This window comes from Melospiza georgiana, chromosome 34, assembly GCF_028018845.1.
Source record: "Melospiza georgiana isolate bMelGeo1 chromosome 34, bMelGeo1.pri, whole genome shotgun sequence".
NCBI lineage: Eukaryota > Metazoa > Chordata > Aves > Passeriformes > Passerellidae > Melospiza > Melospiza georgiana.
Window position 1 is genome coordinate 128,029 of NC_080463.1, and position 16,786 is coordinate 144,814.

At 47.4% G+C, this 16,786-nt stretch overlaps 1 protein-coding gene across 1 annotated transcript in view; it reads right to left on the reverse strand.

The window, feature by feature from the left end:
- The window catches only part of PFAS (phosphoribosylformylglycinamidine synthase), a gene marked incomplete at both ends in the record, with an annotated part of 73,977 nt that extends 57,464 nt beyond the window's left edge, over positions 1-16,513 (reverse strand). The window contains 7 exons of the mRNA XM_058043066.1: positions 1,803-1,927; positions 3,983-4,123; positions 5,734-5,839; positions 8,241-8,427; positions 10,589-10,694; positions 13,665-13,803; positions 16,441-16,513. Of these exons, the coding sequence (XP_057899049.1) occupies positions 1,803-1,927; positions 3,983-4,123; positions 5,734-5,839; positions 8,241-8,427; positions 10,589-10,694; positions 13,665-13,803; positions 16,441-16,513 (877 nt within the window). The remainder of the gene's footprint in view (positions 1-1,802; positions 1,928-3,982; positions 4,124-5,733; positions 5,840-8,240; positions 8,428-10,588; positions 10,695-13,664; positions 13,804-16,440) is intronic.
- Between the last annotated feature and the right edge of the window lie 273 nt (positions 16,514-16,786).

The following is a 16,786-nucleotide window of genomic DNA, read 5'->3' on the forward strand; positions in this document are numbered from 1 at the left end:
CCACTGACCATTGACCACTGACCACTGACCACTGACCACTGACCACTGACCATTGACCATTGACCACTGACCACTGACCACTGACCACTGACCATTGACCACTGACCACTGACCACTGACCATTGACCACTGACCACTGACCACTGACCATTGACCACTGACCACTGACCACTGACCATTGACCACTGACCACTGACCATTGACCATTCCCATTGACCACTGACCACTGACCATTGACCACTGACCACTGACCACTGACCACTGACCACTGACCACTGACCACTGACCACTGACCACTGACCATTGACCACTGACCACTGACCATTGACCATTGACCACTGACCATTCCCACTGACCATTGACCATTGACCACTGACCACTGACCACTGACCACTGACCATTGACCACTGACCATTGACCATTCCCACTGACCACTGACCACTGACCATTGACCACTGACCACTGACCACTGACCATTGACCACTGACCACTGACCATTCCCACTGACCACTGACCACTGACCATTGACCATTGACCACTGACCACTGACCACTGACCATTGACCATTGACCATTGACCACTGACCACTGACCACTGACCACTGACCATTGACCATTGACCACTGACCACTGACCACTGACCACTGACCACTGACCATTGACCACTGACCATTGACCACTGACCATTGACCATTGACCACTGACCACTGACCATTGACCACTGACCACTGAGTGACCACTGACCACTGACCATTGACCACTGACCATTGACCATTGACCACTGACCACTGACCACTGACCACTGACCATTGACCACTGACCACTGAGTGACCACTGACCACTGACCATTGACCACTGACCACTGACCACTGACCATTGACCACTGACCACTGACCACTGACCATTGACCACTGACCATTGACCACTGACCATTGACCACTGACCACTGACCACTGACCACTGACCACTGACCACTGACCATTGACCACTGACCACTGACCATTGACCACTGACCATTGACCACTGACCACTGACCATTGACCACTGACCACTGACCATTGACCATTGACCACTGACCATTGACCACTGACCACTGACCATTGACCACTGACCATTGACCACTGACCACTGAGTGACCACTGACCATTGACCACTGACCACTGACCACTGACCACTGACCATTGACCACTGACCACTGACCACTGACCACTGACCATTGACCACTGACCACTGACCATTGACCACTGACCATTCCCACTGACCACTGACCACTGACCATTGACCACTGACCACTGACCATTCCCACTGACCACTGACCACTGACCATTGACCACTGACCACTGACCACTGACCACTGACCACTGACCACTGACCATTGACCACTGACCATTGACCACTGACCACTGACCATTCCCACTGACCACTGACCATTCCCACTGACCACTGACCACTGACCATTCCCACTGACCACTGACCACTGACCATTCCCACTGACCACTGACCATTCCCACTGACCACTGACCATTGACCATTCCCACTGACCACTGACCATTCCCACTGACCACTGACCATTGACCACTGACCACTGACCACTGACCATTCCCACTGACCACTGACCATTCCCACTGACCACTGACCATTCCCACTGACCACTGACCACTGAGTGACCACTGACCACTGACCACTGACCACTGACCACTGACCATTGACCAATAACCATTGACTATTGACCACTCCCACTGACCCCAGATGACCCCAAGGATGACCTCTGACCCCAAGGATGACCTCTGACCCCCGACTGACCGGTGGGGAAGTTGTGCGTCTCGGCGGTGAAGGTCACGTGCCGGACGCTCGTTCTCCTCTCGTAGGGGCCGGGCCCGGCCGGGTTCTGCGGCCACAGCGCGGCCACGGGGACGCCGCGGATGGCGCTGGGGGAAAGGCACCAAAATCGGCAAAATTCAACCCAAAATTCACCAAAATCCCAAAAAATTCACCCCAGAAAACTCCCCAAAAAATCCCTCAAAAAAATTCCCCAAATTCACCCAAAATCCACAGAATTCACCCCAAAATTCACCCAAAAACCCCCAAAAATTCACCCCAAATAACTCCCCAAAAAATTCCCCAAATTCACCCCAAAATCCACAAAATTCACCCCAATATTCACCCCCAAAAATCCCCCAAAATTCACCCCACATAACTGCCCAAAAAAACCCCAAAAAATCCCAAATTCACCCCAAAATCCCAGCCCGGGACCCTGTGGATGGCACTGAGGGGGAGGGGAGAGCGTCAGGTGTGTCCCAGGTGTCCCCAGGTGTGTCCCCAATGTCCCCAATGTCCCCAGGTGTGTCCCAGGTGTGTCCCAGCTGTCCCCAGGTGTCCCCAAGTGTCCCCAGGTGTGTCCCCAGCTGTCCCCAGGTGTGTCCCAGGTGTGTGTCAGGTATCTCAGGTGTGTCCCAGGTGTATCTATGATGTCCCCAATGTCCCCAGGTGTGTCCCAGGTGTGTCCCAGGTGTGTCCCCAATGTCCCCAGGTGTGTCCCAGGTGTGTCTCCAATGTCCCCAGGTGTCCCCAGGTGTGTCCCCAGGTGTGTCCCCAGGTGTCCCCAGGTGTCCCCAGGTGTCCCAGATGTCCCCAATGTCCCCAGGTGTGTCCCAGGTGTATCTATGGTGTCCCCAGGGGTCCCCAGGTGTGTCTCAGGTGTGTCACAACTGTCCCCAGGTGTGTCTATGATGTCACCATGTTCCCCAGGTGTGTCCCAGGTGTCTCCAGGTGTGTGTCAGGTGTCCCCAATGTCCCAGGTGTGTCCCCAGGTGTCCCCAAGTGTATCTATGGTGTCCCCATGTCCCCAGCTGTGTCCCAGGTGTCCCCAGCTGTCCCCAGGTGTCCCCAGGTGTGCCCCAGGTGTGTGTCAGGTGTGTCACAACTGTCCCCAGGTGTGTCTATGATGTCACCATGTTCCCCAGGTGTGTCCCCAGGTGTGTCCCAGGTGTGTCCCCAGGTGTCCCCAGGTGTGTCCCCAGGTGTCCCGATGACGTCACACCTGCTGTTGTCGCAGAACTTGATGACGTTGTTGGGGTGGGAGGAGCTGCCCCAGCTGTGTCCGTGTGTCCCAGGTGTGTCCCCAGGTGTGTCCCCAATATCCCCAGGTGTGTCCCTGATGTCCCCAGGTGTCCCCAATGTCCCCAGGTGTGTCCCCAGGTGTGTCCCCAGGTGTATCTATCGTGTCCCCAGGTGTGTCCCCAGGTGTCCCCAGGTGTCCCTGATGTCCCCAAGGTGTCCCCAGGTGTGTCCCAGGTGTGTCCCCAGGTGTGTGTCAGGTATCTCAGGTGTCCCCAGGTGTATCTATGATGTCCCCAGGTGTGTCCCAGGTGTGTCCCAGGTGTGTCCCCAGGTGTGTCCCAGGTGTCCCCAATGTCCCCAGGTGTGTCCCAGGTGTGTCTATGATGTCCCCAATGTCCCCAGGTGTCCCCAGGTGTGTCCCCAATGTCCCCAGGTGTGTCCCAGGTGTCCCCAGGTGTGTCCCAGGTGTGTCCCAGGTGTGTCCCCAATGTCCCCAGCTGTCCCCAGGTGTGTCCCAGGTGTGTCCCAGGTGTGTCCCCAATGTCCCCAGCTGTCCCCAGGTGTGTCCCAGGTGTGTCCCAGGTGTGTCCCCAATGTCCCCAGCTGTCCCCAGGTGTGTCCCAGGTGTGTCCCAGGTGTGTCCCCAATGTCCCCAGCTGTCCCCAGGTGTGTCCCAGGTGTGTCCCAGCTGTCCCCAGGTGTCCCCAGGTGTATCTGTGATGTCCCCATGTCCCAGGTGTGTCCCAGCTGTCCCCAATGTCCCCAGGTGTGTCCCAGGTGTATCTATGATGTCCCCAGGTGTCCCCAGGTGTCCCCAGGTGTCCCCAGGTGTGTCCCTGATGTCCCCGGGTGTGTCCCGGGTGTGTCCCAGCTGTCCCCAGGTGTCCCCAGGTGTGTCCCCAGCTGTCTCTATGACGTCACACCTGCTGTTGTCGCAGAACTTGATGACGTTGTTGGGGTGGGAGGAGCTCTGCGTGTCCATCAGGGAGCGGAACAGGGACACGCCCACCGGGCGGCCATCCACGGTCACGTGACCCCGGAAGAACCAATGGCGGCTGTGCTCGCTGTGGGGGGGGGAAAGACATGACATCATCAGAGTGACATCATCAGAGTGACGTCATCACAGGGACACGCCCACCGGCCGCCCGTCCACGGTCACGTGACCCCGGAAGAACCAATGGCGGCTGTGCTCGCTGCGGGGACAAGAATGACGTCACCAGAGTGACGTCATCAGTGTGACGTCATCACAGAGACCCACCCACATGTGAGTCACCGATGGTCACGTGACCGCGGAAGAACCAATGGCGGCTGTGCTCGCTGCGGGGGGGGGGGGGGGGAGGTATGACATCATCAGAGTGACGTCATCAGTGTGATGTCATCACAGGGACCCGCCCACACAAGAGCCATCCAGGGTCACGTGACCCCGGAAGAACCAATGGGGGCCGCGCTCGCTGCGGGGGACAGGAATGACATCATCAGAGTGACGTCATCACAGGGACACGCCCACAGGGGCGGCCGTCGATGGTCACGTGACCCCGGAAGAACCAATGGCGACCACTCGCCGCGGGGGAAAGATATGACGTCATCACTGCGACGTCACCATTGTGACGCCATCGGCGTGACGTCATCACAAGGACCCACCCACTGGGCGGCCATCGGTGGTCACGTGACCACGGAAGAACCAATGGCGGCTGCGCTCGCTGTGGGAAAGAGGTGACGTCATCGGTTTCACAGGTATGACGTCATCGGTGCGACGACTTTGGGATTTTTTGCATTTCTTTTTTATTTTTCTGGGATTTTCTCCGACTTTGGGGCATTTTGGTGTTTTTGGGGTGTTCTGGGCTCACCTCTTGCTCTGGGCCAGCTCACAGAGCTCCAGGAATGAAAATTTCTGCGATTTTGTGGATTTTAATTGGATTTTAATTGGATTTTTATGAGATTTTTATGAGATTTTTATGGGATTTTTGTGGGATTTTTGCAGGATTCCTCTGGGATTTTGTAGCATTTTTATTTTTTCTGGGATTTTGCAGGTTTTCTGTGTTTTTGGGGTGTTTTTTGGGCTCACCTGTTGCTCTGGGCCAGCTCAGAGACCTCCAGGAATGAAAATTTCAGTGATTTTATGGATTTTAATTGGATTTTTATGAGATTTTTATGAGATTTTTGTGGGATTTTTGTGGGATTTTTGTGGGATTTTTGCAGGATTTCTCTGGGATTTTGTAGCATTTTTATTTTTTCTGGGATTTTGCAGTTTTTCTGTGTTTTTGGAGTTTTTTGGGCTCACCTGTTGCTCTGGGCCAGCTCACAGAGCTCCAGGAATGAAAATTTCAGTGATTTTATGGATTTTAATTGGATTTTTATGAGATTTTTATGAGATTTTTATGAGATTTTTATGGGATTTTTGTGGGATTTTTATGGGATTTTTGTGGGATTTTTGCAGGATTTCTCTGGGATTTTGCAGCATTTTTATTTTTTCTGGGATTTTGCAGTTTTTCTGTGTTTTTGTGGAGTTTTTGGGCTCACCTGTTGCTCTGGGCCAGCTCAGAGACCTCCAGGAATGAAAATTTCAGGGATTTTATGGATTTTAATGGGATTTTTGTGGGATTTTTGCAGGATTTCTCTGGGATTTTGTAGCATTTTGATGGTTTTTTTTGATTTTTGGAGTTTTTTGGCTCACCTGTTGCTCTGGGCCAGGTCAAAGAGCTCCACGGAGGTCGGGTTCCTCCCGGCCTTCTGGAAGAGCTGAGTGTAGAACTCCAGGTCCCACGAGTCGAAGGCCAGGCCTGGAGAAAGGGGAAAAAAAAAAATCACCAAAAAATGAAAAAAAGTTCCCAAAAAAAAAGTTCCCAAAAAATCCCCCTAAAAAGTTCCCAAGAATTACTCCACAAACTCCCCCCAAAAAATACAAAAAAATTACAAAAAATGACCAAAAAAATACAAAAAAAAAAATCTCCAAAATGTTCCTAAAAGTATTCCCAAAAATATCCCCCAAAAACATCCCCCAAATTCCCAAAAATATCCCAAAAAACAATAACCCCCTCCCAAAAAAAAAAAAAAAAAATGTTCCTAAAAAATTCCCAGAAAATTCCCCCAAAATTTCCAAAACATACCCCAAAAATATTTTTTAAATTCTCAAAAGAATTGCCCAAATTTACCAAAAAATCCCCAAAAAACGCATAATTTTTTTTAAATGCTCTCAAAAAATGTCCCAAAAGATGCCCCCCAAAAATTCCCAACAGATGCTCAACAAATTCCAAAAGATTTCTGGCCAAAAACTCCCCACAAAATTCCCCACAAATCCCCAAAGAATTGCTCAAAAATTTCCTGCACATTCCCAAAAATATTCCCAAAGAAATCAGCAAAAAAAAAAAAAAAATCCCTTAAAATTGCCCCAAAAATGCCTCCAAAAATCCTCAAAACATTTCCACAAAATTCCCAAAAAATTCCAACAAAATTCAGCCCAAAGTTCCACAAAAATTCCCCAATTTTTTCCCGAAAACTTCCCCAAAAGATCCCCAAGAATTAAAAAAAAAATCCCAAAAAATTCCCGAGGTCCTCACTCGCTCCCAATCCCTCCTCGGTCCCCAATGTCCCCTCAATGTCCCCAATGTCCCCAATGTCCCCTCAGTGTCCCCAATGTCCCCAATGTCCCCTCAATGTCCCCAACACCCCCAATGTCCCCTCAGTGTCCCTAATGCCCCCAATCCCCGGTGTCCCCATTGTCCCCAGTGCCCCCAATGTCCCCATTGATGTCCCCAATGTCCCCATTGTCCCCAGTGCCCCCAATGTCCCCATTGATGTCCCCATTGATGTCCCCAATCCCTCACCCAGCTTGGTGTCCGCCTCCCTGAGCACTCTCTGTCCCCATTGATGTCCCCATTGATGTCCCCAATGTCCCCATTGATGTCCCCAATGTCCCCATTGATATCCCCAATGTCCCCAATCCCCATCAATGTCCCCAATGCCCCCAATGTCCCCATTGATGTCCCCAATGTCCCCATTAATGTCCCCAATGTCCCTCACCCAGCTCGCTGTCCGCTTCCCTGAGCGCTCTCTGTCCCCAATGTCCCCACTGTCCCCAATCCCCCAATCCCCCACTGTCCCCACTGTCCCCATTGATGTCCCCACTGTCCCCAATCCCTCACCCAGCTCTGTGTCCGCCTCCCTGAGCGCGCTCTGTCCCCATTGATGTCCCCATTGCTGTCCCCATTGCTGTCCCACTGTCCCCATTGCTGTCCCCACTGTCCCCATTGATGTCCCCATTGCTGTCCCACTGTCCCCATTGATGTCCCCACTGTCCCCATTGATGTCCCCAGTCCCTCACCCAGCTCGGTGTCCGCCTCCCTCAGCGCTCTCTGTCCCCAATGTCCCCATTGTCCCCAACGTCCCCATTGATGTCCCCAATGTCCCCAACCCCATTATTTCCCCCAATGCCCCCACTGTCCCCATTGATGTCCCCATTGATGTCCCCATTGATGTCCCCACTGTCCCCATTGATGTCCCATTGCTGTCCCCACTGTCCCCATTGATGTCCCCAATCTCACCCAGCTCGGTGTCCGCCTCCCTGAGCGCGCTCTGTCCCCATTGATGTCCCCACTGTCCCCATTGCTGTCCCCACTGTCCCCATTGATGTCCCCATTGATGTCCCCATTGCTGTCCCCAATCTCACCCAGCTCGGCGTCCGCCTCCCTGAGCGCGCTCTGTCCCCATTGATATCCCCAATGTCCCCAGTGTCCCCATTGATGTCCCCATTGATGTCCCCACTGTCCCCACTGTCCCCATTGCTGTCCCCACTGTCCCCATTGATGTCCCCACTGTCCCCATTGATGTCCCCATTGATGTCCCCATTGATGTCCCCACTGTCCCCATTGATGTCCTCACTGTCCCCACTGTCCCCATTGCTGTCCCCAATCTCACCCAGCTCGGCGTCCGCCTCCCTGAGCGCGCTCTGTCCCCATTGATATCCCCAATGTCCCCATTGATGTTCCCAATGTCCCCAATCTCCCAAATGTCCCCACTGCTGTCCCCACTGTCCCCATTGCTGTCCCCACTGTCCCCATTGATGTCCCCACTGTCCCCATTGATGTCCCCACTGTCCCCATTGATGTCCCCACTGTCCCCATTGCTGTCCCCATTGATGTCCCCATTGATGTCCCCACTGATGTCCCCATTGATGTCCCTCACCCAGCTCTGTGTCCGCCTCCCTGAGCGCGCTCTGTCCCCGTGCCAGGACGTCGATGGTGGTGACGGGCACGGGCGCCGCGGGCACATCGAAGGTGCGCAGGGGCTCCGGGTACAGCTGCTCCGTCACCGGGTCGCGCAGCGCGCGGGACAGACGGACGCGTGCCTCGGGGGACGCCGGGGACGACAGCTGGGGACACGCGGGGGACGTTTGGGGACGTGAATGGCATTGATTCCCATTTTTTCTGATTTTTTTCTGATTTTTTTTTCCGATTTTTTCTGATTTTTTCCGATTTTTTTTCTGATTTTTTCTGATTTTTTTCCAAATTTTTCCCAATTTTTTTCCAAATTTTTTCCGATTTTTTTCTGATTTTTTTTTTCTTATTTTTTCAGCATTTTTTTCCAAATTTTTTCCGGTTTTTTTTTCTGATTTTTTCTGATTTTTTTCCAATTTTTTTCAGGTTTTTTTCTGATTTTTTCATCATTTTTTCCAAATTTTTTCCGTTTTTTTTTCTGATTTTTTCAGCATTTTTTCCAAATTTTTTCCGTTTTTTTTCTGATTTTTTCTGATTTTTTTCTGATTTTTTTCCTGTTTTTTTTCAGTTTTTTGGGGGAATTTTTTCTGATTTTTTTTGGGTTTTTGGGGGATATTTTTGGGACACTCTGGGGGGGTACGGCTGCTCCGTCACCGGGTCACGGAGCGCGCGGGACAGACGGACACGGACGGACGGGGACACCGGGGACGACAGCTGGGGACACGCGGGGGACAGTGGGGACATTGGGGACATTGGGGGGATTGGGGACATTGGGACTTTGGGGAGACATTGGGGACATTGAGGGATTGGGGACATTGAGGACATCACAGGGATTGGGGACATTGGGGGGATTGGGGACATTGGGGACATTGGAGACCATGGGGACATTGGGGACACTGAGGAGGATTTGGGGACATTGGGGACATTTGGGGGGACATTGGGGACATTGGGAGGACTGGGGAGATTTGGGGACACCGGGGACAGTGGGGAGACAGGAATGGGATTGGGGACATTGGGGACAATGTGGGAACTGGGGACACTGGGGACATCAATGGAGTCAGGGACATTGGGGATGTTGGGGACATTGGGGACCATGGGGACAATGGGGGACACTGGGGACATCACAGGGATTGGTGACATTGGGGCATTTGGGGACATTTGTGGGGACATTGGGAGGATTGGGGACATTGGGGACATTGGGGACATTGGGGGGACTGGGGAGATTTGGGGACACCGGGGACACTGGGGGGACATGAATGGGATTGGGGACATTGGGGACAATGTGGGAATTGGGGACATTGGGGACACCAACGGAGTCAGGGACATCGGGGACATTGGGGACAATGGGGGACACTGGGGACATCACAGGGACTGAGGACATTGAGAATGTTTTGGGGGACATTGGGGACATTGGGGACATTGGGGACATTGGGGACATTGAGGGATTGGGGACATTGGGGACATGGGGGACATCACGGGGATTGGGGACAGTGGGGGGATTGGGGACATTGGGGGGATTGGGGACATTGGGGACACTGGGGACAGTGTGGGAACTGGGGACATTGGGGGGACATCAGGAATGTTGGGGACATTGGGGACATTGGAGACCATGGGGACATTGGGGACATTGGGGACACTGAGGGGATTGGGGACATTGGGGACATTGGGGGGATTGGGGGGACATTGGGGACATTGGGGACATCGGGGACACTGGGGTCATTGGGGGCATTGGGGGAATTGGGGACATTGGTGACACTGGGGAGGTTTTGGGGCATTTGGGGACATTTGGGGGGACATTGGGGGGATTGGGGACATTGGGGACATTGGGGACATTGGGGACACCTTGGGGACACCTTGGGGACGTTGAGAATTTTGGGGGAATTTTTTTGACTTTTTGTGGGGATTTTTTTTAAATTTTGGGAATTTTCTGGGGGAATTTTGGGGGGAATTTTTGGGGGAAACTTTGAGGAAATTTGGGGGAATTTTTGGGGGAATTTTTTGGGGAATTTTTGGGGATTTTTGGGGAAATTTTTGGGGGAATTTTTGGGGATTTTGGGGGAAACTTTGAGGAAATTTGGGGGAATTTTGGGGGGAATTTTTGGTGAAACTTTGAGGAAATTTGGGGGAATTTTTGGGGGAATTGTTGGGGATTTTGGGGGAAACTTTGAGGAAATTTGGGGGAATTTTTGGGGGAATTTTTTGGGGAATTTTTGGGGATTTTTGGGGAAACTTTGAGGAAATTTGGGGGAATTTTGGGGGGAATTTTTGGGGATTTTTTTGGGGAATTTTTGGGGATTTTGGGGTTCCTGTCCCCACCTGCAGCAGGATCCTGCGGGATCTCTCCAGGCGCCGCACCCGGCTCAGCCCGGCCGCGTGGCACAGGGACACGGCGTTGGTGGACAGGGGGGTGCACACCCCCAGCCTGCCGTAATTAACACAATTCCTTAATTAGCATTAATTATTAGCACTAATTAGTCCAAAAATCCTGAAATTCCCATCCAAATCCCACTAAAAGTGCCCTAAAAACCCCCTAAAATCCCCCCAAAAATCCCCAAACAGTCGCACAGGCAAGCAGCCCCAAGCCTGGGGTTAATTAGCCCTAATTAATTAATTAGCACTAATTAATTGTCCTTAATTAGCCAAAAATCCCCAAATTCCCATCAAAATCCCACTAAAAATGCCCCAGAAATCCCCAATTTGTGACACAGCGTTGGTGGACAGGGCTGTGCACACCCCCAGCCTGCAGTAATTAACAGAATTCGTTAATTAGCATTAATTATTAGCACTAATTAGCCCCAAAATCCCAAAATTCCCATCCAAATCCCCCTAAAAATGCCCCAAAAATCCCCAGTCTGAGCACAGGGACACGGCGTGGGTGGACAGGGGTGTGCACACCCCCAGCCTGCCGTAATTAACACAATTCCTTAATTAGCATTAATTATTAGCACTAATTAGTCCAAAAATCCTGAAATTCCCATCCAAATCCCACTAAAAGTGCCCTAAAAACCCCCTAAAATCCCCCCAAAAATCCCCAAACAGTCGCACAGGCAAGCAGCCCCAAGCCTGGGGTTAATTAGCCCTAATTAATTAATTAGCACTAATTAATTATCCTCAATTAGCCCCAAAATCCCAAAATTCTCATCAAAATCCCACCAAAAATGCCCCAAAAATCCCCAATTTGTGACACAGCGTTGGTGGACAGGGGTGTGCACACCCCCAGCCTGTGGTAATTAATTAAATTAATTAATTAGAACCAATTAACCCAAAATTCCGCCCCCCCCAAAAAACCCCACAAAAAATCGCCCCAAAATACCAAAAATCCCCCCTAAGACCCCCCAAAATTTCCCAAAAAATCCCCTAAAATTTCCCAAAAAAGCCCCAAATTCACCAAAAAATCCAAAAAAAATCCCCCCAGAAAATAATAAAAAAAAAAAATCTGAAAAAAAAATCCCCAAAAATTCAAAAGAATCCCACCAAAAAATCCAAATAAATTTCAAAAAAATCCCCAAAAAATCCAAAATAACCCCCAAAACTCCCCCCAAAAATCCCCTGAAACCCCCCATAATTTCCCAAAATTCCAAATTTTCCCAAAATTTCCCAAAATTTCCCCCAAATTTCCCCACCTGGGCCCGATCTCCAGCAGCACGTGGGGGCCCTGGGGGCTCAGGAAGCTCCAGGGGCCAAAATTCCTTCAAATTTCCCCCCAAATCCCCAAAAAATCCCAAAGAATCCCCAAAACTCCACCCAAAATCCTTCCCAAAAATCCAAAATCCCCAAAAATCCCAAAAAAATCCAAAAAAATTCTCAAAACCTCCCCAAGAAACACCAAAAAATCCCCGAGAAAGCCCCAAAATGCCCCAGATCTCCAAAAAACTGCCCCAAATTCCCTCCAAATCCCCAAATTTCAAAAAAAATCCCAAAGAATCCCCACCAAAAATTCCAAAATTTCCCCCAAATTTCCCTCAACAAATCCCAAATAATTCCCCAAAAAAAATCCCAAAAAATCCCCACCAAAAATTCCAAAATTTCCCAAAAAAAAACCCTCAAAAAATCCCAAATAATTCCCCCAAAAAATCCCAAATAATCCCCATCAAAAATTCCAAAATTTCCCCAAAAAAACCCCTCAAAAAATCCCAAATAATTCCCCCAAAAAAATCCCAAATAATCCCCACCAAAAATTCCAGAATTTCCCCAAAAAAACCCTCAAAAAATCCCAAATAATTCCCCAAAAAATCCCAAAGAATCCCCACCAAAAATTCCAAAATTTCTCCAAAAAACCCCTCAAAAAATCCCAAATAATTCCCCCAAAAAATCCCAAAGAATCCCCACCAAAAATTCCAAAATTTCCCCCAAATTTCCCTCAACAAATCCCAAATAATTCCCCAAAAAAATTCCAAAAAATCCCCACCAAAAATTCCAAAATTGCCCCCAAAAACCCTCCAAAAATCCCAAAGAATCCCCCAAAATTCCCCACAATTTTTGCCAAATCGTTCCCAAAAATCCCCAAATTTCCCAAATTTCCCAAAATTCCAAATTTTCCCGAATTTTCCCCAAATTTCCCCACCTGGGCCCGATCTCCAGCAGCACGTGGGGGCCCTGGGGGCCAAAAATTTCCCCAAATCCCCCCAAAAACCCCAAAATCCCAAAGCAATCCTTCTCCAATCCCAAAAATTCCCCAGAATTCCTCCAAAACTAAAAAAAAAAAAACCCAAAATTTTCAAAATAATCCTCAAAAATTTCCAAAACGGCCACAAAAATCTGTCCAAAACCCCCCAAAAAATCCCCCAAATTTCCCCAAAACATCTCCAAAATAATCCCCCCAAATTCCTCTCAATCCACCCAAAAAAAACCAAAAATCCCCATAAAAGCCCCCAAGATACCCCAAAAAATCCCCAAAAATTCCCCAAATTCCCCTAAAACTCCCCCCAAAACCAAAAAAAAAAAATCCCCCCAAAAATCCCCCCAAATTCTCTCAAAATAGGAAAAGCTCCACCCAAAAATCTCCCCAAATCCCCTCAAAATTCCCCCCAAAATCCCTAAAACCCCCCAAAACTGCCCCCCAAAACTGCCCCCAAAATCTCCCCAATTCCCCCCAAAAATTCCCCAAAAATTCCCCAAAAATCCCCAAAAATTCCCAAAAAATCCCCCAAAATTCCCCAAAAAATCCCCAAAAAATCCCCCAAAAATCCCCCAAAAATCCCCCAAAAATCCCCAAAATTTCCCCAAAAAATCCCCAAAAATTCCCCCAAAAACCCCCAAACCCCCCCCCAAATCCGCTAAAATTTCCCCATAATCCCCCAAAATTTTGCCAAATGGTTCCCAAAAATCCCCAAATTTCCCAAAAATTCCAAATTTTCCCAAAATTTCCCAAATTTTCCCCAAATTTCCCCACCTGGGCCCAATCTCCAGCAGCACGTGGGGGCCCTGGGGGCTCAGGAAGCTCCTCTGGGCCACGTCCCCACCCTGGGCCAGGGGGGACCCCAAAATCCAGCGCAGGATCTGCAGCTCAGAGGGGTTTGGGGGGGAATCACCTGGAACCGAAAAAGAAAAATATCTGATTAAAAAAATAGAAAATCCCATAAAAATCCCATTAAAATGGCAAAAAATCCCATTAAAATCCCATTAAAATGGCAAAAAATCTCATAAAAATCCCATAAAAATCCCATTAAAATCACATTAAAACTGCAAAAGATCCCATTACAATCGCACCAAAAATGGCAAAAAATCCATTAAAATCCCATAAAAATCCCATTAAAATGGCAAAAAAATCCCATTAAAATCCCATTAAAATCCCATTAAAATCCCATTAAAATGGCAAAAAATCCCATAAAAATCCCATTAAAATGGCAAAAATGCCATTAAAAATGCCATTAAAAATGCCATTAAAATGCCATTAAAATGCCATTAACATGGCAAAAATCCCATTAAAATTGCATTAAAATTGCATTAAAATTGCATTAAAATCCCATAAAAATCCCATTAAAATCCCATAAAAATCCCATTAAAATGGCAAAAAAATCCCATTAAAATCCCATGAAAATCTCATTAAAATCACATTAAAATCCCACTAAAAATCCCATAAAAATCCCATTAAAATCCCATTAAAATCCCCAAAATCCAGCGCAGGCTCTGGAGCTCAGCTGGGTTTGGGGGAGAATCACCTGGAACCAAAAACCTAAATTATCCCATAAAAATCCCATAAAAATCCCATAAAAATCCCATAAAAATCCCATAAAAATGGCAAAAATCCCATTAAAATCCCATTAAAATCCCATTAAAATCCCATTAAAATCCCCAAAATCCAGCGCAGGCTCTGGAGCTCAGCTGGGTTTGGGGGGGAATCACCTGGAACCGAAAAACAAAAATATCCCGTAAAAATCCCATAAAAATCCCATTAAAATGGCAAAAAAATCCCATTAAAATCCCATTAAAATGGCAAAAAATCCCATAAAAATCCCATAAAAATCCCATAAGAATCCCATTAAAATGGCAAAAATCCCATTAAAATCTCATTAAAATGGCAAAAAATCCCATTAAAATCCATTAAAATCGCATTAAAATGGCAAAAAATCCCATTAAAATCCCATTAAAATCCCATTAAAATCCCCAAAATCCAGCGCAGGCTCTGGAGCTCAGCTGGGTTTGGGGGGGAATCACCTGGAACCGAAAACCCAAAAATATCCCATAAAAATCCCATAAAAATGGCAAAAAATCCCATTAAAATCCCATGAAAATCCCCAAAATCCAGCGCAGGATCTGCAGCTCAGAGGGGTTTGGGGGGGAATCACCTGGAACCGAAAAACAAAAATATCTGATTAAAAAAATAGAAAATCCCATAAAAATCCCATTAAAATGGCAAAAAATCCCATTAAAATCCCATTAAAATGGCAAAAAATCTCATAAAAATCCCATAAAAATCCCATTAAAATCACATTAAAACTGCAAAAGATCCCATTACAATCGCACCAAAAATGGCAAAAAATCCATTAAAATCCCATTAAAATCCCATTAAAAATCCCATTAAAATCCCATTAAAATGGCAAAAATGCCATTAAAATGCCATTAAAATCCCATTAAAATGGCAAAAAATCCCATAAAAATCCCATTAAAATGGCAAAAATGCCATTAAAAATGCCATTAAAAATGCCATTAAAAATGCCATTAACATGGCAAAAATCCCATTAAAATTGCATTAAAATTGCATTAAAATCCCATTAAAATCCCATAAAAATCCCATGAAAATCCCATTAAAATCCCATTAAAATGGCAAAAAAATCCCATTAAAATCCCCAAAATCCAGCGCAGGCTCTGGAGCTCAGCTGGGTTTGGGGGGGAATCACCTGGAACCAAAAATATCCCAAAAATATCCCATAAAAAAATAGAAAATCCCATTAAAATTGCATTAACATGGCAAAAATCCCATTAAAATCCCATAAAAATCCCATTAATATCCCATTAAAATGGCAAAAATCCCATTAAAATCCCACAAAAATCCCATAAAAATCCCATAAAAATTTCCATAAAAATCCCATTAAAATTTCCATTAAAATCCCATTAAAAGGGCAAAAAATCCCATTAAAATCCCATTAAAATCCCATTAAAATGGCAAAAATCCTATAAAAGTCCCATTAAAAATCCCATTACAATCACATTAAAACTGCAAAAAATCCCATTACAATCGCACCAAAAATGGCAAAAAATCCATTAAAATCCCATGAAAATGGCAAAAAATCCCATTAAAATCCCATTAAATCCCATGAAAATGGCAAAAATCCCATAAATATCCCATTAAAAATTGCATTAAAATGGCAAAAAATCTCATAAAAATCCCATTAAAAAACCCATTAAAAATCCCATTAAAATTGCATTAAAACAGGCAAAAATCTAATTAAAATTCCACCAAAAATTCCCAAAAAAATCCCAATTTTTGCCCAAATTTCACCCAATTTTTGCCCAAATTTTGTGTTTTTCCCCCAAACTCACCTGCCCATCCCAGGCAGCAGCAGAGCTCGCAGGACACCCCGGTCACCCCCAAAACCTTCCAAAAACTCCCAAAAATTCACCAAAAATTCACCAAAAATTCAACAAAAATTCAACAAAAAACACCAAAATTTACCCCAAAAATTCAGAATTTTTGCCCAAATTTGGGGTTTTTCCCCCAAACTCACCTGCCCATCCCAGGTAGTAGCAGAGCTCGCAGGACACCCCGGTCACCCCCAAAAATTCACCAAAAATTCGCCAAAAAATCCACAAAAAAACCCCAAAATTTACCCCAAAAAATCCCAATTTTTGCCCAATTTTGCCCAAATGTCACCCAATTTTTACCCAAATTTCACCCAATTTTTACCCAAATTTCACCCAATTTTTGCCCAAATTTTGTGTTTTTCCCCCCAGTCTCACCTGCCCATCCCAGGCAGTAGCAGAGCTCGCAGGACACCCCGGTCACCCCCAAAACCTTCCAGAAACCCCCAAAAATTCACCAAAAATTGGCTAAAAAACCCAAAATTTACCCAA